Below are 23,478 nucleotides of genomic sequence, written 5' to 3' on the forward strand. Positions count from 1 at the left end.
TATCTCAAGCCAGCCTTCTTTAATTATCAGAGCTTGTCCGTAGAATGCTTTGGATATGTTTTTCCAGCCAGATACTATCACCAGCAATCTTTGAACCTTAACCTGTCCCAATTTTCTATTAGATTAATAAAGAGTGTTATTGCATAAACTGTTGGTGTGAGTCCTCCAAGGGTACTGGCAGTGGAGTGCAGGGGGTAACGCACTCGGCTGCGGAGGCCTGCTAGAGGGTCTCTCTTATGTTGTTGGCATGTGTGCATCCCTGGATCTTCCCTGGGGTGCCGACAGACCAGTTAAAGGTGTGGAGACCCTCGAGCAAATCTTCGTGTTTGTGTGTGACCCTGAACAAGTCAGTCGAACTGCCCTCCAGTGGATGGTTCAGTGGAGAGCTGGACATGAGGAGGAATTTTTTCACAGAAAGGCTGATTAGATACTGGAATGGGCTGGCCAGGAGGGCAGTGGAGCCACCATCCCTGGAGGTGTTTAAGGAAAACATGGACGTGGCACTTGGTGCCGCGGTCTAGTTGCCGTGGTGCTAGATCAGTCACAGGTTGGACTCAATGATCTCAAAGGTCTTTTACAGCCTAATTCATTCTGTGGTTCTGTGACCCTGTTCCCGTTATGGGACCCTTTCCTGGGGTTTTGGGAAAAATCCCTCCTTTTCCTGAGGGAATGCCAAGTCCCTGCCTTGCACTGAGCCCTCCCCGCCGCCAGGGGCGCCACCCCGCCGCGTGAATGCCGCGCTGCCATGGCAACGGCGAGAGGGCGTGGTCAGCCCTGCCGCCCCATTGCCGGGCAACGGTGCTGCGGGCGTGGCGGAGCCGCCGCCGCAAAGCTGCGACGAGACTGTCGTAAAAACAAGAGTCGAAAAAACCTCGGGGTGCCGTAAAATGCCGTGAGGCGCGGCCGGCGGGGCCTGAGGGACAGAGCCCGGGCCGGTCCCGCTCCATATGCCCCGAACCGCTCCGAACCGCTCCATGTGGGGCCGCTCCTCGCCCGCAGCCGCTGCCGCAGCCTCATCCTTCTACTATGGCCCGGAAAACAGTTAGCAGGAAGCGGAAAGCGGCGGCAGCCGCCGCCGCGGGGCCTGGGGGGCTCCAGGGGGAGCAGGTAAGCGGAGGAGGGAGAGAAGCGCTTGTTCTCGGCGGTGTGAAGGGGGATAAGCCCCGGTTCCCGGGGGGAAGGGAAAGAGAGAGTGAGAGAGGGAGAAAGGGAGGGAGTTGGGGAGGGAGGGAGGGAGGGGTGACCCTGGCCAGGGGCGGTGGTGTCCTGGTGCCGGGGGGGCGGGTGTCATTTGGGGAGGGTGCCGGGAGGGGGGGCAGGGGGTGCTGGAGAGCGGCAGACCCCGGTCCCGGTGTCGCTTGGGGAGGTGTCCGGGGTGGGCAGGGGTACCGGGGAGGGGCATCCTCGGGTCCCAGTGACACCTTCGGGGCCCGCAGTGTCACCCGAGAGGGGCGGCCCCGGGTCCTGCTGTCACCGGGGGGATCCAGGGGAGGGGCAGCCCCGGGTCCCGCTGTCACCGGGGGAGGAGCAGCTCCTGGCCCTGGTTTAACTCAGGCAGGACAGCCCTGGTCCTGGTGTAACCCCCCCCCCCCCGCCGGGCTCGCGGAGCCCCGTTGGGCTCGGCCGTTCGCGATGCGCCGGCCCCGGCCCGGCAGAGCGATGGTGCCGGGGCAGCTCTGGCCCGGCCGGAGGAGGCCGCTGGGCCCCGCGGTTGGTGTCATCCCCGGAGTGTGACCCCCAAACCTGCCGGCCTCCGGTTTCTAAACCTGCCCCTCTGCCGGTCCGAGCGCCCTTCCCGTTTCCACGAGCAAACGTCGCCCCAACGGTGCCGAACGGCCGCGGGCTGTCGTTAATATCATCGCAGCGTTACTGCTCCTTTAGCAAATATTTATATGTTTAATTCCACGCTACTAAAGGCCCTTTCAGCGTTTCGGGGCTCATCTCCACGCACGGTGTTCCGTGGGTGGTTTGGAAGGCTGCAGGTTTTCCGCCGGGAATATCGTTGAATTTTGGAGGGTGATGCCTAAAGTTTGTTCCAGTTGCTTTATCCGATTTCCATCTTTATTTTTCACAGTATGTGTGGGATCACTCGGTGCACAAAAGGAAACGGCTCCCCCCGGTGAAGAGGTCCCTGGTGTACTACCTGAAAGGGAGGGAGCTCCGGATGCAGAATGAGTCCAGCTACCACCGCCTGTTGCACGGATACGCAGCCCAGCAGCTCCCCAGCCTCCTGAAGGAGAGAGAATTCCACCTCGGAACCCTCAATAAAGTGTTTGCCTCCCAGTGGCTGAACCACCGGCAAGTGGTGTGCGGGACGAAATGCAACACGGTGAGTGCCACCTCCCGCGGTTTCCTTTTCCCTCTGATAATTACTCCACCCCCAACCCCCCCCCCCGATGGTGCTTACTGCAGTCCAAGTGTGTGAACTGCCAAGGAAAACTTTAGGAAGTAGTTCAGAGCGGAGTCAGAATCGTGTAAAATTAACTTTGAGTGAAGGCGGTGCTCAGGGACGAGCTGTTCTCGTCTGAAAGTGTGGCAGGCGCTGCACACAGCATCTGTCTGATCTCTCCAGAGTGATTTACGTCCCTTTGCAGGATGGAGAGCAGCACTGGGGTTGGATCTTTTCTCTAGTCCTGCAGGTGGGAAGTTAATGGATGGGCTTTAGCGTTTCTAAGTGACGGCTGTCAGTGCCTGGCAGAACTGGCTGCTAAGAGCCCTTTTTTTCATTTATGCTCAGTCTTACGCGGTTTGATTTTACACACAGTTTTGTGCTGATGACTTTTAAAAGTTGTTATAAAACTGTGCTTAAACTCCAGATTTTTGAAAAGAGTAGCCAGAAATGTTCTAAACATAAAAAAAAGAATTTCAGATTTTTGGGCTTATCTTTTGTTTGTTGACTTGGTGATTCTTCACTCTAAAACTGCAGTGTTCAAATAGCTTTTCTTCTTCATTTATCTATATATACTTCTGCAAGAACTAAAAACTCCTCAGGCTCCTGAAGTGATGCTTTGAAACATTTTAGGGGAATATTAAAACAGTATCCTGTGGGATTAATAAGTGGAGGAGACATACTCCTTAGATGATACTTTCCCCACCACAGTTGGTAGCCCAAGCAAATTCATGTGTGAATTACTGCAAAATCCCAGACTGGTCCTTTGCGGGTTGTTTAGTGCTACAGACATGAACCAGACTTTTCAAGGAATGCACAGATCAAGCAGCTCTTAAACCTCAAAGTGTATCCGTTGCTGCAGTTGCTTCTTTGCCTTCAGATCCCTTTTTTGTCCCGGAGCCACACTCAGTGCTCTGACCAGCAAAGGACAGTGGGTTGGTTTTTTTCCATTTCAGATGTTCGTAGTTACACAGCAGGAGGCTCTCATGCGGTAGCTCTTAAGAAGTAAGGCCTAACTGTAAAAACAAAGCAACCTTTTAGCAGCAATGAGCCCGAAATAGAACCTCTCTGCCTACTTTCTCCACGTGTGTTCATCTCCTCAGCCAGTCAGCAGCCAGCACTGGTCGTGGAGCAGCTTACAGGAGACAAACTCCTGCTGAAACACAAGCTCCCAAAAATCTTGCTTACTCTAGCAAGATGACTGCCTGTTTTATGGAGCTGCAGTGATTTCGCTGCGTTCTGTAACTTTTGCAGCTCCAGCGCAGCTGCGGCGAAGATAAATGGACAAGTGGGTTGTTAATGCAACCTTGCAGAAAATTGTTTGGGACCAAACAATCGTGAAGCTGGAGAGGGATTCAGCAGTATTGTTGTTCCCTCTGCACGTGCTGCAACCAAGTGTGTGCTTCCGCAGCCAGACTTAACATTGCAGACAGACCTCGTCTGTCGTTGAGCAAAACACGGTGATTTCAAAAGAAGTCACTGCAGCTTTGTGAAATATGGTGTGTGAGTTACAAGCACTGTAGTAGCTGTACTTTGTTTGCTTTGGATCCACATTTGAGCAAGTAGAGCGTTAAACTCCTCACTCTTAATTATGAAATTCCTCTCTCTCATCTCCTTCGTGAGCGACATAATAAAGAAAAAATTCCTTTGCTGATTGTCATGTGCTGAAGTTGGGAATAAATCTAAAACACCGTGGTTGACTTCAATGGGGTTTGCTGCATTGGAGTTGCACTTAATTAAAGTTAATGCAACAGAAAAATATAAACTGTAGCAGTTATTTTAATCAGAGCTTGACTGTGGCACTGAGCGCTTTTAGCACATAATTTATAAATTGCCCTTGGCTGTGCAGTGCCAGAAGGATTCACTATTCTTAATAACAAAACAAAAATACACTTCTGTCATAAAGGAGGAGGATTGGGTTTAGTCACTTGGCAGTTCTAGTCACTACAAAGACTGATGGGAATATGGAGCTCTCCATCAATTGCACATTTTTAATGAAGATTATGATTTGTTTAGTGATGCTGGGTAACTTTTTATCCTTGAAAACTATCCTAGGGTATGATTCTGCATATGAAATATCTTTATTTTTCTCCACTGGATCCTGGCGCTCACAGTTGAGCGGCTGTAAATCAAATATTTGAGTTTCTTAAAAGTGCATCCTTTTTCTGATAGATTTAGAATTATGGGACCTGTATGCAATCACTTGGGCTTTGCTGAGACAGGATTCCTCTTTGCAAAAATCTCTTAGACCTTGCATGCATGGGCTTCTCAGTGTTTTCCAATTCAAATGACTGAATAGGGAAGCTCAGGAGAGGTGCAGATTTTTAGGCTGTGTCCTGATAGGCATCTGAATTACCAAACACTGATGCCACGAAGTCTCAGAAGAAGATACTGTCTGTAATCTGCATCTTCTGTTCGAGCTTCTTGGAGAAACGCTGAGACTTTGGTAGAAGACAAGCTTATGGCAAACAAAAACACTGAACATAAGAGGCCTGTGGAGGTTTTTTTCCTCCTTACTATTTCAGGAAATTACAAAGAATAAAGTAGATAAAGTCTAAAAAGCAGTTTCAGTAATCATTTTGCAGCTTCTTTTGTTCCTTTAGTTATGCATATGTGTTCAGGATATAATTCTTTTCCCAGCTGTGAAGCTTATTAGTGCCTGGAATTCAGTTTGTGGGTTTTTTTCTTTTTCTGGGCAGGCCTGATAGATGTGTTTGTGCTTAACTTACTGAATGCCCAGATGGCATTTCCAAGGTATGCAGGGGTTGGTTTCTGAATGCTGGCTGATACCTTTTTTTCTCTTCAGTAGACTCCTGTGTTACTTTGGGTGCCCTGCTGTAAATCACCAGCTCTTTTTTCTTAGTAGAAACTTTAAATTTGTTCAAGAGGTCCCATGTCTGTTCTGTGCATCTCATAAAATTGGCCCAGTGTTGTAGTCCTGGGATTATGGTGGGGAGAACACAACACTCAGTTACTTCTCCCTCTGTAAATATGAACTGGCCATGGGAAAAATGATTTCCCCTTGCTTTCCAAGTTAATGTGTCTCCTAGCTTTGCACATGTGATAAAGGATCAAGACAACAGCTCATTTCTGATTACAGAGCGGAAATAACAAGTCCTGCTCCTGCAGTCTGTAGCTCTACCCAAAGTCCAATGAACAGTGACCAAAACTCAGCATAAATAACCCTCTAGTGCCTGTAGTTGATCACTTTGTTCACCTTTCTTTCAGAGTAAATAGCCAGGTGTTGTTTCTTGTATTGAGTATTTGGTTTTCTGTCAACTGCATGTGATACTCATGTCTGTCTTCAGAGCCTGGTAGTTTCTGTGCCAGGTATAGTGTGATGCCCTTTAGCAGACGAAGTCTCTCACTTCTCCTTCTTTTGCTATCTGCCAGCATATGTTAATTGTCTGCCAGCCTCCTGAAGTGACACACAGAGGGCAAGACACAAACAAAAACTGACAAATGCACAAATCCAATGATATCGAAGTCTGTGTCCATTAGCTAGTCGTGCTTCAGAGGTTCACAGCAAGGCAGAGTGCCTGATGGCACGTTCTTGTCTTGGAAATGTGAATTCGGGGTCAACCAGCTTGCAGGGTGCTTTTACCTCTCCTCACTTCTCAGGTGGTTTCTTTACATTGTGGATTATGTCACTTTGGACCCTTTCAAGGAGGATGTGCAAGGCCATTACACACTTGAGTTGCATCTGCTGCACAGCCTGTAAGTTTTGTGCTAAGATGAGTGCATGTTAGTGTCCTGATAAGTTGCCAAGCCACTCTCCATGATATTTGAACAGTCATGGCAGTCAGGAGAAGTCCCAGATGACCAGAAATAGAGAAATAAGGTACCTATATTTAAAAAGGGTAGAAGAAAGAACCTGGGAACTACTGACCTGTCAGCCTCACCTCTGTGCCTGGGAAGGTCATGGAACAGATCCTCCTAGAAACTCTGCTAAGGCACATGGAGGACAGGGAGGTGATTTGAGACAACCAGCACGGCTTGACCAGGAGCAAGTCCTGGCTGACCGGTGGCCTTCTGTGATGGAGTGACTATATCAGTGGACAAGGTTACATATGTCACTTATCTGGACTTCTGTAAAGCCTTTGACATGTTCCCCCACTACATCCCTCTTTCCAAATTGGAGAATGATGGATTCGACGGGTGAATTAGGAATTGGTTGGAAGGTTGCATCCAGAGGGTAGTGGTCCCAATGGACATCAGTGACAAGTGGAGCTCCTCAGAGGTCCATATTGGGACCAAGTGTTATTTAATATCTTCATTAATGACATAGACAAAGGGATGAAGTGCACACTCAGCAGATTTGCAGATGACACCAAGCTGGGTGGTGCTGTTGACACACCTGAAGGATGGGATCCCATCCAGATGGACCTGGACAGGCTCAAAGAGTGGGCCCATGGGAACCTCACAAGGTTTAATAAGACCAAGCGCAAGGTGCTACACTTGGGTCAGAGCAACTCCCGGTAACATTCCAGGCTGGGGGATGAACAGATCAAAAGCAGCCCTGCCAAGAAGGACTTGTGGGTGCTGGTGGGTGAGAGGCTGGACATGACCCAGCCATGTGCACTCACAGCCAGAAACCAATCCTGTCCTGGGCTGCATCCAAAGCAGGGTGGGAAGTAGGTGAGGGAGGGGATTCTGCCTGGTGAGACCCCACCTGCAGTGCTGCATCCAGCTCTGGGGTCCCCAGCACAGGAAGGACATGGACCTGTTGGAGTGAGTCCAGAGGAGGCACCAGGATGATCAGAGGGATGGAGCAGCTCTTCTGTGGGTAGAGGCTGAAAGACTGTTGTTGGGGTTGTTCAGCCTGGAGAAGGCTCTAGGGAGACATTATAGCACCTTCCAGTACTTAAAGGGGGATGTAAAAAGGATGGGGACAGACAAATTGAACAGAGCCTGTAGCAGCAGGACAAGAGGTAATGATTTTCAGCTAAAAGAAGGCAGATTCTCACTAGATACAAGAAAGTCGTTCTTTACCATGAGGCTGGTGGCACAATGGAATGAGTTGTCCACAGTGCTGCTGGATGCCCCATCCATGAAAACATTCAGGGCCAGGTTAGATGGGGCTCTGAGCAACCTGCTCTAGGTGAAGATGTCCCTGCTCACTGCTGAGTGCTTGGTCAAGATGACCTTTAAAGATCCCTCTCAACCTAAACCATCCTATGGTTCTATGTTTTGATCTTCACCAGAAAGCAGACATATGATACCAGTTTGATAGTTTAGTCTTTAAAGAGTCCGTGTTTCTTTGGGACTTGGCATATATTAGAAAGTCTGTATTGCCACAAAACAGAGGAACCTGATACCAAGTATTTTATGAACAGAAAGGAGAGATGTTTACACTCTGAATAAGAGTTAAGGCTGAGAAATGGGAAAAACCGATCAGTGCTACTCAGATGTGACCAGCTTTAGCATCAATACAATGACACGATAAGCATTGTCTTGCTTTTGTTGTTTTGTTAGCAAAAAATTTATTTGAAGGAGGACAAATACTAATTTTCCAACTTGGCTGGGGGTGAGGTCTTTCTGTGAGCAGCTTCAGCTGGTCCAGAGTTGTCCTGTTGCAGCGCTGGGTGTTCCCACCTGCTCGTTCTGGCTGGCACTGATGTGCCTGTGGCAGGGGAGTCAGCTGGGTCAGCTTGCTACTTTGTGAGCAGACAGGTTCTCCTGTAGGGTTAGTTTCACCAGAGGTGGAGATATGATCCAGCTGACCCTGCAGCTACCTGAGCATTAGTTGCTGTCAAAAGGGTGATCAGACTGTTTGGGTGGGTGAGGAGGAGGCACTTGAATTTTCAAAGATTGGCTTAAGCCAATTGTGAAACTTGACCATGATTGATTCTCTCTTAGTGACTATTTTTAGCAGGACAGTGTGCTTATCTTGGGTTTCTTTCAAATGTGTGAATGACATTAGTATGAATGACAAGAATGTGCCTGTGACTTCTGTGAGCAGTGTGTGAAGAGCACTTCTTGGATGAAGAATGAGCAAGGCTCTTCCATGAATGTTCTCTGTGCCTTGTAACTCTCCATTCATCCTGCTTGAGTTCGAAAAGGGAAAGTGCCAGATTCTGCACCTGAGGTGGGGCAACCCTGGATGTTCACACAGGCTGGGGAAAGAGATGCTGGAAAGCAGTGCTGGGAAAGGGACCTGGGGATCCTGGTCAATGACCACTCGGCCATGAATCAGCAGTGCCCTGGCAGCCAGGAGGGCCAACCGTGTCCAGGGGGGCATCAGGCAAAGCATCGCCAGCCAGTCGAGGGAGGGGATTGTCCTGCTTTGCTCTGCCCTGGGGCGGCCTCATCTGGAATATTGTGGCAGTTTTGGGCACTGCAATATGAGAAAGATATTAAGCTCTTACAGAGTGTCCAAAGGAGGGTAATGAAGATGGTAAAGGGCCTTGAGGGGACGCCGTATGAGGAGCGGCTGAGGGCCCTTGTTCTGTTCAGCCTGGAGAAGAGGAGACTGACGGGAGACCTCATTGCAGTTACAACTTCCTTGTGAGGAGAAGAGGAGGGACAGGCACTGATCTCTGTATCACTGGTGACCAGCTATAGAATGGTCTGAATGGTCTAAAGTTGTGTCGGGGGAGGTTTAGATTGGACATTAGAAAAATATTCTTCATCCAGAGGATGGTTGGGCACTGGATCAGGCTCTCTAGGGCAGTGGTCACAGCACCAAGGCTGACAGAGCTCAAGAAGCTCTCAGGCACATGAATGGGATTCTTGGGGTGCCCTGTTCAGGGCCAGGAATTGGACTCGATGATGCTCGTGGGTCCTTTCCAACTCTGCATATCCTGTGATTCTGTGTAATCATAAAAACAGGGTGGCACCCCTTATTTTTGTTCCAATTAACTTGTAGAATCAACTAAAAGATAGGATAGGGCTGCCTGTTCGTCTGCTGTTCTTTGTGCAGGGGCAGCAGCAGAAGACATGAGAGAATCTATGTGCTGCCTTGAAATGGCATTTCATAGCCCTCTTTTTTTAATCTTGCTGTTTGAAGTCAGTGCTTTCAGTTGAAGATACACAGGAAGGGAATTTATTTTTAATGAATTGTTAGCTTTCTGGGTGGTTTTTTGCCCCCCTAAATTATTGTCCCCAAAAGGCAAGTCAAAAAATGGAAATATGGAAAAACCATCAAACTATTCTGCTATCAGTATAAGAGACAGGTGGATTTTGCAGTTCAGGCTCTGGTCCTCTGATACTCTGTTCCCTGCCACTGCCTTTACTTTTGGCAAGCTGATTCATGAAGTTCCTTAGTCAATGAAGTGGGGCAGTCTCTTGATTAACTTGTTAATAAGCAGGTTGAGAAGAGGAAAGCCATGTAGTAATTGTAGGGGAGCCATTTGCCAAAGTGACTTCTCGCCACTTCTGCAAGCTGAAAGAAAAGTAAGCATGGAGCTATTAATCTCAAGGGGTGTGCAAAGTAGGGCCAGATCATGAAGATGCATGGCTCTGACAACTGCAGTACCTGGCCATGCCTGTCTACCCTGATCCTCGAGTGATAGCACTGTTGCAAGCTGTGCGTCTAAACTGCTTTAAAAAACACAAAGAGGGAAGATGGATTTCTCTCTGCCGTGTCATCCAGCCTGTTTCCTTGTTAGAACAAGGTTGTCCAGCAGAGAACACCATAGTGAATCTGATGTTTCTCCCAGATGAGGTGTGGTCCTTGGACTTCTGGCAGATGGCCAAAGCAATCCAGATTTGGGAAATCCTGGATGTTATTTGGCACGCTAATGTGCCAAACATTTAAAACATGCATATGTTTTACTAGGAGGAAGAACTGAATTTTGTGCAAAGCTTGAAATCAATAGACAAATATGCACAGTTCAGTGTTTGGAGGTTGATGGGGGTTTATTACATCCAGGAAAGACTTTGGGGGCTGGTTTTTAGTTTCTGTATAATGAGTAGCAGTGAAAAAAGTTCTTATACCTGCTTGAGATAACACAGAAAATTACTGCCGGTTATCAGGACTTTGTCAAGCCATCGTGTCCAGGCTGCTTTGGAGTTGTTTGCAGATGTACTTATTTCAAGACTAGCAAATATTTTGTATTTTATTTACTCTAGAGTCTTTAAAACTCTTGAAACAGTATTCAAATTTTCTGCACTCTTAACTGGGTGCCTCTCTTGTTTCTTAGCATTTCTGCCTTTATGGCTTTAGAAGTGTCTAACAACTGTTTGGATTCTCTTGGCTTCTTGTGCTGGATTTACAGGGAAGATTTCTAGGCAGGCAGTGGTGCAGCTTTCAAGTGTGAGCTTCTGGCTTCCTGTCCTGACCCAGGTGATGGAACAGTCTCCGCAGGTACAGACAGTGCTTGCTTGTTTTACTCTAGGAAGGTGGTGGTTGTTTTTAAACTACCCAGAGTTCCTTACCAAGTCCCTTATCAAGCTGGGGAGCAGTTACTGCTCAGACCTTTTACCAGCTGTCTCAGGCTGTGAACTGCATTGTGAGGCTTGAGAAAAGTGAGGAGTGCCTCCTTCCAACTCAGCTGCATCTCACCTGCTGTCATACCCCACTTCTGCATGCAAAGTAAAGAAGTAACCATGAAAATGCAGTCCCTGTAGGATCAGTCTGTGCAAGGCTGCTGCTGACAGCAGATCACTGTGAGTTGAAGGTGATGCACAGTTCTAGACACAACACACAAATAGCAATTAACAGATTTTAATCTTTGTCTGTCGAATGTGTTTAACATACCATACTTAATTAGGCTTTTATTTGACATTAATATTCTGCTAGTTCAGTACATTAAGTAATAAATATGATTCTAATTTTTTTTTTCTTATGCTTCTATTAAAGAATAGATCTACAGTCTGTAAGAGTTCACCAAAAGCAGCTTGTTATGTATTACTTACCTCTGAGAACCCCTGGATTTCTGTTCTGTCCTTTTAGAAATGCCTGACAATTGCAGAATGATTTCCTGGAGATGTTTATCTTTTAAACGGTATTGAGATTTTTTTTGTTGTTATTGTTGTCTTCGGTTCACTTCCAGAGGCTTTGAGACAACATTCTTTGGTTATAGAAGGAACAGACTTAAGGTGATGTGAAATTTAATTATAATCCTGGGCTGTGATTCTACATCACTTTCCTTAGTGCCAAGTCAGCTTCAGATCCACCATTTCCTTGCTTCACTTGTGTTCCCTCACAGTCTTTGTGTCCTCTGTTTGACTGTTGGTGCAGCTGCCCTCTGAACACCATCTGTGAAATGACCCAGCCCAAGAGCCTCCCAGACGAAAGTGCCCTTTGGCAGGCAATGTAAACCTTTGTTCTGGCTTAAACTGCAACCCCGTGGTTGTATATATTTGAACTGACATAGCTCTGGCTATAATGTCTGTTTGAAGACTTGTAAGGCTTTATAAAAAAGAGTTTTCTGACAAGGGGCCAGTGACATACTGCTCCAATTTCTAGACTTTTTACAGGATGAGTTATGTAGCTAGATACGTTTTTTTTCAGGTGTTTATGCTGGCAGAACTGTATTTAGTTACTATTTCCCATGTATCATCAGAAAACAAACTCCAGTTACATAGATTTATAAAGTGTCAGTCTGCCAAAGCTAATATTTCGCAGTAAATCTCTTCTCTGGGAGGCAGGAGACTTGTGCTGAGCTCTGTGGGACTTACCGGCTCTTTTGAGGTGGGTCTCTTTCTCACTGTGGCACAGAGAACCTGAAAAAAATACTCTTTTCTCATACTCAACAGGGAAAAAATTTATATTCAAGGGTTTTGTTAAATAGGAAGCCTCTCATGACAGATTTCTCTCATTGCTGTGAAAACCAAATGGGTTGATTGAAATAAAACCCACTGTCATTGTTAGTTTACTGGGTTTGAGAAGGAATTTGTGCCATAATGGAAGTATTTATATATTTCAACTAGAAAAGAATGTCAGTTCAAAATAAGGAGGATATTTGACCGTCTTGTTTTTCTTGTCTGTTCCATGACGACTTACTTGTCTGTTTTTTTTTCCCCAGTTATTTGTAGTAGATGTCCAGACTGGTCAAATTACCAAGATTCCTATTCTGAAGGATCGTGAACCGGGCATGGTGAACCAGCAGGGATGTGGCATTCATGCCATCGAGCTCAACCCCTCGAGGACCCTCCTGGCCACAGGTGGAGACAACCCCAACAGTCTTGCAATTTATCGCCTGCCTACACTCGATCCTGTCTGTGTGGGAGATGTAAGTGGGAGAACCTGGGGAAGGTTTATTCTGTCGCTTACAAGAACTACTACTTTGAAGTGTGTAAGGTCAGAGCAAGGTTAAGATTTGGGAGTCTTGTAATGGAGAGTGAATTGCTGAAAGCCTGAAAACATTCCCAGTTGAGTTGTCATTTTTGACGTGGTAGCCGAGTGAGTACATAAACATGTGAATGGATTCTCAGGATTCTGAGTCAGACTTCTTCCTCACCCTCATTCAGATCTATTTCAGATCACCTTTGAGCACTGAAAATGTGACAAAATCCTGAATGTTAAAGTCCAATTGTGGTGATGACTTCTCAAGCTACTAACAGTGAAAAAGCTCTTTTGGGAAATTTAAAAGGTGATGCAAGTTGTTCCGATTTTCCGCTTATCCAGTGCAGTTTACAGATGTATTATTCCAGAGGTGAAACTTGGCTTTGAAGGTTAGTTCTGACCCAGTGGCTGCTGGCAGTTAGATAGACTCTCATACTGGTTTTATTTCTGAAATGTCCTGAGGCCTTTTTAAAACATCCAGTCTTTTAAAAAAATCTGAAATTAGTATAGTGGTGTCCCATGAGTGCTTCTCTCTCATTTCTCCTTTTTATTCAGGACTTCATATGGGCGTTAGCTACAACAACAGAGGTCGGGTCAGAGTTCTGCAGCAGCAGATAACCAGCTACAGCAAGACCTGACTCTGAAGATTTGCATGACTTGCTCTTCATTTACGTGACCTTTTATCTTTTCAAACAGAACTAGAGCCTTATGGTCTTTTTTCCCCACACACACAGGTTTTTCATTTCCTAAAGAAGAGATTCTTGAAATAATAGGCTTGAAATATTAATCTGTAGGTCATGTATCATAAACACAAGATTTTGGTTACTTTTTATATTAGGATGTGCACTTGCAGAAGTACAGAATGCTGCTTTCAAAATGGAAAATCGGAGTCCTTAGAACTGGGGTCAATTTATCCTTGGTCAAAGGCCTGTTTTTCCAACACCTAATTTCTCTCCATTAGTTATACAGTTCAAAACCCAAAAAGTGAAAGTTACTAATGGGTACTTAAACTGCTCCAGCTTGATACTGGAACCTTTTTTCAGTGTAGGTCTGTCCTTCTGAGTTTGTACTAAAAATCCAAGTGGAGAGCATTTGTCTGCTTTGAGACTACTCTGGAGTATTATGGCACAGAAAAATCTGTCTTTCTTCTTTTAGGATGGACATAAGGATTGGATATTTTCAATTGCATGGATCAGTGATACTATGGCTGTTTCTGGTAAAGTCAAACTTTTTCTTCTGTTTTTCTGGTTGGTTGGTGGGGGTTTTGCCTTTCCTTTTTTGTTTTAAACTTTCCTCCTCTCCAGAATTTTATGCTGAATTACAACATTTTATGAGTCTTCAGAAAGCACCTCTATCACGGCAGTTGAAACCACTTAGAACTACTGAGGCTATTTAAACACTTGATCTAGATCTTTGATTTTTTTAGTATCAGAGAGAATATTCCTGTGTTTCTAGTAGGTGTTGCCATGAGGAGATCTTTAAACACAATGAGTTACAGTAAATGGTTCCACATAAGAGGAATAATTTCAAGAGGAGTTTTAATTATCATTTGATAACTTTGGAATACTGCAGAGCAACATCAGTTTCCTGAAGTCGTGTGAAAGACTAATTAAACTCTCTTTTGTCAAGCTGTCAGTACAGTTGTGTGTGTGTATATATGTGTATGTACATGTGCACTTACACTAAGGCAATTATTCCAGAAGGCTGTAATAGAAAAACTCAGTTACTGACTGTTTAGTAACTAATTGGATAATCAGTGTAACTTCATAAAGTTAGATAAAGGCAGCAGTAATAATAGGCTGTTGCATTAATTTAGTAGTTCACTGCCTTTCTGTGCTGACAGGGTGTAGTAGTGTTCTGCACACAGAGTTGTTGAACTGCAGGTGACAGAAGATCATAGCAGTCTTATATAAAAGTCAAGTCCTTGAATTGTTAGTGTAGTTCAGTGGAAGTTTTGTTTTCCAAAATCAAAAAGTTAATCCTGGAATTTGATTTTTTAATTTAACATGAAAGTTGATCCTTGCAAGTCTCTGCCCCAAATATCTACATAAAAACCCCTGCACTATCAGCTAGAGGATGATTACTGATATCCAAGGGAAGGATAAGGATCCAGTGGAATGCACAGCTCCCAATGTTTTGCAAAGGTCAGGGGTGGATGTGTGAGTAGAAGGCTGCTGTGTTCTCTGCTCTGTGGTCCTTACAGCAGGCAAGATGTAGCTTCCAGTCTCCAGACCTGAGACACCAGGGAAAACTTGTTGAAAGCAATTAAGCAAGACTGGTTGCTAAACTGATCTCTTCAGAGCTCACAGACAATCCTAATTAAGAGATAAAAAAGACAGTGAACTTCTGACATGGTTTTAATCTTATAGATTTCAACTCCATCTGTATCTGAAAGTGCAGAGTAGAAATACTTGAACTTCAGACATCCAGGATACGGCAAATACTTTTATCTGATTTAAAAAACTAGATGCAAATTTTTTGTTACTTTCTTGAGGCAAGTTAAGTGCCCCAGGAAGAAAAAAGTCCTTTGGTCCCATGGCAGATCACACCCATCTGGTTAAGAGATTGGGCAACGCCTTTCTCACTGCAGTCAAAGCTGTTGAAAGAGGACTAGGGGCTTATTATTCCTTGTGCTTGTTTTAACTTCAACAAGAACGAGGCAGGACTCTAAAACCTTCTGCAGTGTATTTCAGTAGTCCCTAAGTCTAGTCTGTAAGTCAAACTCTTGACTAAGCAGCCAAAGCTGAGGAAGAATACAACAGTCCACTCAGCTGTGCTGGCTGGGCAAAAAGATTTCCATGGCAAAAGCTCTGGATGAGATGAGTAATCCCCAGGATGTCATGAGCTTAGGGAAGCAAATGATACTCTGCTTGGCTTCAGGGCTAACCAGTTGAACAACATACATGGGCCTTTTCCCCTGCCAGGGGAAACTGACAGGGCTATTAACAGGGACAGCTTCTTCCTAAGGTACATCAAGACCTTCAGAAATTCTACTGCCGAGTATTCAGCCTCCATAACAAACAAGATTAGCTGCCATTAAAACCAATGGCATATAATGGAGTGGCAAGATGTTGTGTCACCTGCTGCCTGCTGCATTAGGATGCTCCTTTTGTATTTGTCTGTAGTAGGTGATAGTGCCAAATACCCGAATCCATCCATGAGGGAGCAAAGCCACTTCTCCTGTGCCAAACAACCCATATTGCAACAGTGTTCTGCTTAAGAGACAGTAAATTTAATAGTCTGGTGTAAATACTTAGTCTTTTCTGACATCTTAATTATGAATTCTGTTTGACAGAAGGAGGCATATATTTTTCACATTATGTAGAGAAGAAATTGAGGTACCTGTCAAATCTGTCAGATCTGACTTATATGAAAGTGAGTTGCCTGAACACCAGAAGTGATGGGTATAAGGCCTTGGATGAAGACTGTGTTGATCTGTAAACCAAAGACATTCAGCTTTCTTCATCCAGTATTATTACTGTTAGCGATTCATGTTTTGGATTAATGTCATCAAATTCGGTAAGAAAAAAGTAAAATGAGTTCTTGCTTGTTTAACCTCAGTTCCTATGTTACATTCTTTTAAGAAGTGGCCCATTTTAGCGAAATAATTTTTTAAATAGATTTCATTCAAAGTGGTACAAACTGTGCTCTGAAATAGCTGTTTCTGTTCAGCTCACGAATGACTGTGTGCTTATCCATAAGCATACAGATAGAAATCAAATGAACCCAAATAGGCATAAATCCAACTGAGTTTTGGAGGTTTTTTTTGCATTGGTTTAACAAGCTGTCATCTCAGCCTTGGTAAGCCAGGCTCAGGCTGAACCCAAAGGCTATTCAGTCACTTCTGAGTCAAGTCGTTCTGTGTGCGAATCTCTAATGGTGATTCTTGTACAGGGTTGTGGTTTTTGATGCATCCTAATCAGTTTGAAAACAGATGAGGTGATCCAGCTGCTTGGAAACTCTGTAGACAAACAGCTGATAATGAGTTCAAACATTATGAACTTCAGAGCTCAGTAAAATCACATTTTTGTTAATTAATACGTGGGCACCAACAGTGTGTTCAGTTAGATTAAATTAATAGTATCCTTTCTTTCAGACCCTACTGTTTCTTCCTTTTTAAAGAGGGGAGTTACATGTATGTGAAATGGACTGTTTATTTATGGACTATTTGATCAGGTTCCCGGGATGGTTCAATGGGTCTCTGGGAAGTCACAGAGGATGTGTTGTCCAAAAGTGATGCTAGGCATAACCTCTCTCAAGTTCCTGTCTATGCCCACATAACACACAGCGCTCTGAAGGACATCCCCAAGGAGAACACCAACCCTGACAACTGCAAAGTCCGAGCATTGGCCTTCAACAATAAGAACAAGGTGAGTAAGATGAGTAAGGCAGTTGAGAAGTCCCAAAACTGTCCCTATGTATTAGAAAAAGAACAAAATAATCTAAACTGAACATACTGGAGAAGCAAGCTAATATTTTTTTTCTCTGATTCTTTTGCGTCCTTGTCTTCACTTGCTGTGTTTGCTTCTGCCCAAGTGAATGGGAGAATCCAGGAGAAAAAAAAAAAAAAGAGATGTTTTCAGAAGGCACAGTTTTCCTGTGGGTTTGATTTTAGACTTGCATCCTAAGCAGGGGAGACAAGGAGTATTTGCAAGAAGCAAATAAAACACCAAAACATCTCTTGCAGCTTGAATCCTCAATTCTTGAATGCTCTTGCTACTTTCCTTCCCCCTTTGCGAAGACCAGCTTACTCTTAGCAGTTCCTGTTTTGATGCTTGAATCCTTTCTGGATTGCTCAGCAGGTGAGGTGCCTGACTCACAGGGCAGGCACCAGTGCTTGCTTTGGTGTCATTTTGTTGGTATTTGGCCAATGCTAAATGCTAACCTCCCCCATGCTGATCTCCCGTTATTACTAATGGGAGTAGCAGTTCATCCTCCATTACTTTTGTTTTTCCTGCCCTCAAAGAACAGAGAAGGTCTGAAGCAAAGGTGGTGTGCTCTCAGAAGCACAGTGCTCCTGTAGGCTGTATTTTTCACAATAGCTACTTTAGTTAGTTACTACTCTAGGATGGACATTTCATGTAGCTTTTTCAGTATAGTGCCTATAGTGCTTCAGGGTTAGAATCAATGTGGGACCTGCTGAAGGGACATGTCAACTCTAGCTTGTACTGTCTAATAATTCACTATTTAATTGCCTAACAACATTTATGGTTTCAAAAGTTATTATTTCTTATTTACTCTTTTATTAACTGTTGTTCTACCTGCCATCTTTGTACCGTATTGTATTCTATGAAGAACACTGTAAAAAGAAAATGTATCCTGATAAAGCCTGTACAGGATTGTGGATGAGTTCAATCCAGAGTGTGCCACTTGCCTAGTTTAGAGTGAGTTTGTAAGGACATCTATAATACAGAAACTAACTCTTTTTTTTTTTTTTTATTTCTCCTTTTAATAGGAGCTGGGAGCAGTGTCCCTGGATGGGTATTTTCATCTTTGGAAGGCAGAGCTCACACTATCAAAGGTGCTTTTCTGTTTGTTCAGATAAGGCACCCCATTGCTTTCAGTTTTTCTTTGGGTCAGGTTATATTTTTGCAGTCAACTTATTTTTCAGCTGCATTTTGGGTTTTTTTCACTGCAACTTCCTTGAACATACCTTACAGAACTGTTCTATTAACATCCTACTCTTGTAAAGGATTGATTTTTATGTTTTCTCTTTCCAGTTACTTTCCACAAAGTTGCCATACTGCAGGGAGAACGTGTGTTTGGCTTATGGTCAGGAGTGGTCAGTGTATGCAGTAGGATCACAGGCACACGTCTCCTTCCTGGACCCAAGGCAGCCTTCCCACAATGTTAAATCCGTCTGTTCCAAAGAACGAGGCAGTGGTAAGAAACCTGTCAAAAGGTGCTTCAAATGATTTTCTTGCAGAAGTAGCTGTTAAGACTGCAGTAAGTCAAGCTTTTAATTAACAGGAAGGGTTTTTCCTGTGATAGACTAAATAATTAATAGTGTGTATATATAGGTTTTGCTTTTATGACAGCATTCCGTGAGCAACCAACACCAAATGTGACAGCAGCTCTGAAATCTAGTGAAGGGCAATATCAGTGCCTTTATGATCAACTAAATTGTAACCCATTCGAATATTACTGGACTTTTAAAAGTGTGCATTTTACTTCAGCATATTTTTTACTGTGTCTTATTCTATTTTAATTCCTCTCGGACCAAATCTAGTCGTTTTGCCACTCTTTATACTGTTCTTGCATTTTTCTCTGGGAATTAGGAAAGAAGGCATGTTGTCTGCTCTCTGCTATCATACTGGGAGTCTGTGCTTGCTTTGTAATTTTAAAGCCATGAGTGAGACTCCTGATTTTCAGTGTGATTTGACTGCTGTTTCCTTTTCTCACATGAATGCAATATGTGCAATTGAACCTCTCACCAGGCCGGGCCTGAGGGCTTGCAGGGTCCATGGTTCCATAAACTTCTTACTTACCCTTTATTATCAGGCATGAGAAGGCCCTGTGCCATATTAACCCCAGACTAATAAATTGCAGTCCTTATTTAGCTTGGCTTTGGGCATCCATCTCTTCATCGGGCAAGTTACCAGAAGAGGATGTATGTAGGCAAGGATTTAGGAAAACTTTATTTATGTAGTTACAGAACAATCTTGTCTAGATCAATGTCAGGGTCTGCTTCTTTCATGTACGGGAGAAGTATCTGTTGTGTCAGGGAAGGTCACCTCAACATCTTACCAGCAACACGCCTTGTCCTGACTTGCTCCAATGGTGGCTGAAAGATTCTGCCTCGAGTATGTGACCATCCCTGCTGGGGGGATAATCTGTGTGTGGGGAGTATCTGCAGGGCATCTCCATTTCACATCTGGTGAAAGCCTTTGTTTAGTGCTGTTTTCTGTGCTGCATAGTAGCTGGATCTTTTTATTTGGCTTGGTGATGGAGGCACGTAAATAACAGTAATTCCCAAGATACTGAGTGTTTCAACTTTCTGTTGATCTCCCTGGGGCTTGGAATGGTGCAGCACCTCTAGAAAGCAGGCTCCTTATTGATTTGTGGAATAAAATCTGACTTCAAGTGCTTTGAAGTAGTAGCTGAATGTGCTTTAAGTTTCCAAGTGCACCTGGTGAATGTGGTAAGTCCATTCAGTTCACTCGTGTTGTACACAAAAGCAGGTCAGAGAAAGGTTGTGGCTTAGCAAGACTGGAACTGGGGCTGATTTTCCCCCGGTTGAACCCTGTCTGCTCTACATGAGAAGGCAGTGAATGCTTTTTAATGCATCTTATAAGTGTTGCTTTTCTTAGAGCTGTACAGGGAAGTGCAGGCCCTGGACTGTAGGTCTTGATCCACAAAAGCAGCTGCTCTCTGTTCACGTGGCAGAGCAGTGTCGTGTGCCCTTGACTTGGTGTCCTGCAGGCAGCAGTGCTAATGCAGCACAGACTCTGTGTCTGCTCCCTGTGTAGGACACACCACTGCATCTGCATTTCCTTCTGGGATCTGCCACTTAGGAGTGGCGCTCAATTTGCTGTCCAGGTCCACAGGTGGTAGGTAGAGTGCTGGGAATGTAGGATAGCTTACTGTGATCAGTTCTAGGCACAGGTTGTGCTTTTAGTTTGATAGGAATGGTTAATCTGGGGTACTTCAGCCCTTTAGGAGCCAGTTTGAAGAGCTGTTTTTGAAAGCCTGTTCTAAATATCCTGTTAGTAGTGTGGGTGCATCACTTAATTTTTTTTGGTTAGAGAGATATCCACAGATATTCTTCATTTTATAGCTTTTTATTAACAAATTCCATTGAAAAGCGTATGCCATCTGCCTTCATACTCCATCACCTGTTTCTGTGAAGTAAGTATTCTTCTGAATTGCTTGTCAAGAGCACTTCTGGAGCAAAAACAAGAGGAGGTCCACTCTTGTGCCTTTCTCCTCTTAGATAAGTGACTGCTTTTGCTGATTGCAGAGGGCTTGAAGTGTGTGTGCCAGAGCTAGGCCCATGTGCTGGGGGTGGGGGGAGTAAGTCTGCAGCTTGCTCAGGTGCGTTTGTAATTGTGAGTTAAAGTGGAGATTCTTACATGAATCTGGTAAATTTCCTTCAGCAGGTGTGACTTGCACAGTGGTTTCCCACCTATTAAACCTGCAGTCAAGACTTCACCTCACATCTGGAGCAGGGCAGTGTGGCCTTACCTGTTCCAAGTGTGTGTCATGGATGCTGGTGGCTGTGGATATAACATCAGGCTGGGGAGGCAGAAGGATGAGGATGCGTTTCTAGTTAGGACTCTCTGCAGAGGGGAAAGGGGAGCTCCCTGACTGTACCTGCAGCTCCCAGGTGTTGTCTGTCCCATGTGCGTACTGGTGTATTCCAGGACGTTAGAAGTTCAGCCCCACTTGGTACAGTAACAGCATTTGGCACGTGGATGTAGCTGGCAGAACTCACTCTTTTCCCCTCCTGTTTGTATGCTTGTTTAGGCTGTAATTCAGTGGTACTTCAAAGAGGGCTTAAAAAGGCCTAGGTTTTATAACCTGGCATTACGCTGTGCAGGAAGGAGGATCACAGATTTGGTGGAGTTTAATCTGCACTGAAGAGTTGTTTGGAGTAGAGTGCTTGCACAGAACAAACCTTTTGCACAATAAATAGAGAATTTGCAAATTGCAGATTCCTACATACAGAACAAAGGTGCTCTTGACCCTAAATGGCTTATCTGGCAGAGCTGGGCCCTGTTGAAGATGAGGCTTCTTACTGTGCCCCCGCGGTGTAGCCGATGGCCTCAGAGGAGCAGGGCATTAGTGTGTGTCATCGAAGCTGCTGTTTCAGCAGCATCAGTGGGATCTGTCTGCACTGCTCTGTAGCAGTTGTGGAGAACACTAGAAGGTAGTGTTAGACATGAAATAACAGCCCTGCAGAGACAAAGCATCCCTCTTCCTTACTGCTCTGTCTATCCCTTCTCTGCTTGACAGGTATCCGGTCAGTGAGCTTCTATGAGCACATCATCACCGTGGGAACAGGGCAAGGTTCCCTGTTGTTCTACGATATCAGAGCCCAGAGGTTCCTGGATGAAAAGCCCCCCCATGCCTGCTATGGCCCAAAGCAAAAATTAGGAGGAGGTGAAATTTTGAAGCTGACAACTGGGAAAGGCTGGCTGGTGAGTAGGTTGTAACTGTAGGAGACCCTTTACACAGGAATACTGTAGGGCTTGAGCTGGTTCTTCTTGTGGTAATGGGAGCTGTTGTGTGAAATGTGCCCCAGTCAAACAGGGATCATGTACTGACAACTAACAGTGAGAAGCAAGAAGTGCTGCAGAATTGCTTTCTACAAAAGCTTTAGAAAGGGTACCGAAGGTTAGCTGCCCGAGTGTGAGGCATACTGACTACTGTTCTTATGCACTGATTCATAGGTGAACTAGATTGTATATTTTTATATTTTCAAATGTAATCTAACTCCTAGTTTTCCGAAACTCAAACAGAAATAGTATTCCTTTAGAGCCATGCTACTCTAATGTGATACTCAGAGCAAGAGAGATTTAATTTAATTGTGTGCAGTTTTAGAAATTGTGGCTTCCTGAGGTAATGCTATGGCAGGCACTTGTGTTCAGTTTCCTGTATGTTATCATAAACAAGTTAATGGCTTTGTTTAACTTAGCTCCATTACCATTTATATCACTGTGATGTCCCTACCCTTCACCTCCCCGTTCCAATGTTTGGCCTAAATGTCCACAGAAAAAGCTTCAGAGCTGATATCTTTTAGTTGATCTGTATGAAGTTTCAGGAGCATTCAGAGGAAACAACTCTTTTTAAGCTCTGGAAGATACTTTCTGCTTTTGTGAAACAGGGTTTTGGGTTTGGTTGGCAACAATAATGATCTAAACTTTCCTTTAACAGAACCATGATGAAACCTGGAGGAATTATTTTTCTGATATAAATTACTTCCCAAATGCTGTTTACACCCACTGCTACGACTCGTCTGGAACGAAACTCTTTGTGGCAGGAGGCCCCCTTCCATCAGGACTTCATGGGAATTACGCTGGTCTCTGGAGCTAATGATAACTCTTCATAAATGCTGATCTTTACACAGATTTCCACTTTTCTTTTCCTTTTTTAACAACAAAATTGTGTGATGCCATTGATTCCTGATTTAAGCGCAAGTTATTTTTTGGCAGAGTTTTCTGTTGGTCTCCAACAGTTTTTGTACATCTTTTTGAACCAGTTTTTTCCTTTAACCTCCTTGATCCTTTATATGAAGGGGTTTTGAAATCCTTTTTTATTGTATTTACTCCAAATGACTCTTTCCCCCCCCATTTAGGCTGTCTTGGCCATGTGCCCCCTCCCCTACTTTGCTGTGAGGTGGGATTCCTTTCTTATAGAGTGGTTGCTCCTGGGCTTTCTGTGAAAGTCTTGGGGCTGCATGTGTGCAGGTACTTTGTGTCAGTTACATTACCTGGAGTGAGGACTACTTGTAATTAAAAAATATTAAAAGTATTTATAAGAGATAAGCTACTACTTTATCTGCAGAGCCTGGCCCTGGCCTGGGTTGATCTTATTTTTAAAAGTACAAGTCTAATGACACTGTTTTTACATAGAGGGATTATGGTTATTTTAGGCTCTGCTCACTGGAGCCCAGGCACAGATTCCCCCAGGGTATTGCCCATCAAGTCCAAAGTGCAGGAGTTCTAAAAATTGCATTTGTATTTGAATGGTAGTTTTCAGCAGTGCCAGGAGTAAAAATTGATCTTTTGTTTCTTCACTGCCCATCCCAGGTACCAACTTTTGCACAGGTGGAGTTTGCAAAGGCTGTTCTGCAGCATGGCTGTTGCAGGGTGACATTACATTGAGGGCTGCAGAGGTGCTGAGGGGAAATGGGGGC

At 44.5% G+C, this 23,478-nt stretch overlaps 1 protein-coding gene across 3 annotated transcripts; it reads left to right on the forward strand.

The window, feature by feature from the left end:
• Positions 1-832: 832 nt before the first annotated feature.
• DCAF12 (DDB1 and CUL4 associated factor 12) lies at positions 833-22,690 on the forward strand. Of its 3 annotated transcripts, none has more exons than XM_017819027.1 (9): positions 833-1,107; positions 2,075-2,329; positions 12,361-12,567; positions 13,776-13,836; positions 16,797-16,990; positions 18,076-18,141; positions 18,341-18,503; positions 21,576-21,760; positions 22,497-22,690. In XM_017819027.1, the coding sequence occupies exons 1-9, from the start codon at positions 1,027-1,029 to the stop codon at positions 22,653-22,655; spliced, it is 1,371 nt and encodes a 456-aa protein (XP_017674516.1). In that variant the 5' UTR covers positions 833-1,026; the 3' UTR covers positions 22,656-22,690. The 3 variants fall into 3 exon arrangements, with proteins under 3 accessions (XP_017674516.1, XP_017674517.1, XP_017674515.1); XM_017819028.1 differs by lacking the exon at positions 833-1,107 and adding an exon at positions 1,608-1,710; XM_017819026.1 differs by lacking the exon at positions 833-1,107 and adding an exon at positions 1,827-1,982.
• The last annotated feature ends 788 nt before the right edge of the window (positions 22,691-23,478 follow it).

The sequence above is a fragment of the Lepidothrix coronata genome, unplaced genomic scaffold (assembly GCF_001604755.1).
Source record: "Lepidothrix coronata isolate B3197 unplaced genomic scaffold, Lepidothrix_coronata-1.0 Scaffold72, whole genome shotgun sequence".
NCBI lineage: Eukaryota > Metazoa > Chordata > Aves > Passeriformes > Pipridae > Lepidothrix > Lepidothrix coronata.

What these genes read in the sequence shown, in the direction of transcription:
- DCAF12 (XM_017819026.1), top strand. Translation starts at nt 1,893, where the DNA reads ATGTTTAATTCCACGCTACTAAAGGCCCTTTCAGCGTTTCGGGGCTCA. An exon ending in TGATACTATGGCTGTTTCTG is followed by an intron (nt 13,837 to 16,796) that starts GTAAAGTCAAAC and finishes CTATTTGATCAG; the next exon opens with GTTCCCGGGATGGTTCAATG. An exon ending in CAACTGGGAAAGGCTGGCTG is followed by an intron (nt 21,761 to 22,496) that starts GTGAGTAGGTTG and finishes TTCCTTTAACAG; the next exon opens with AACCATGATGAAACCTGGAG.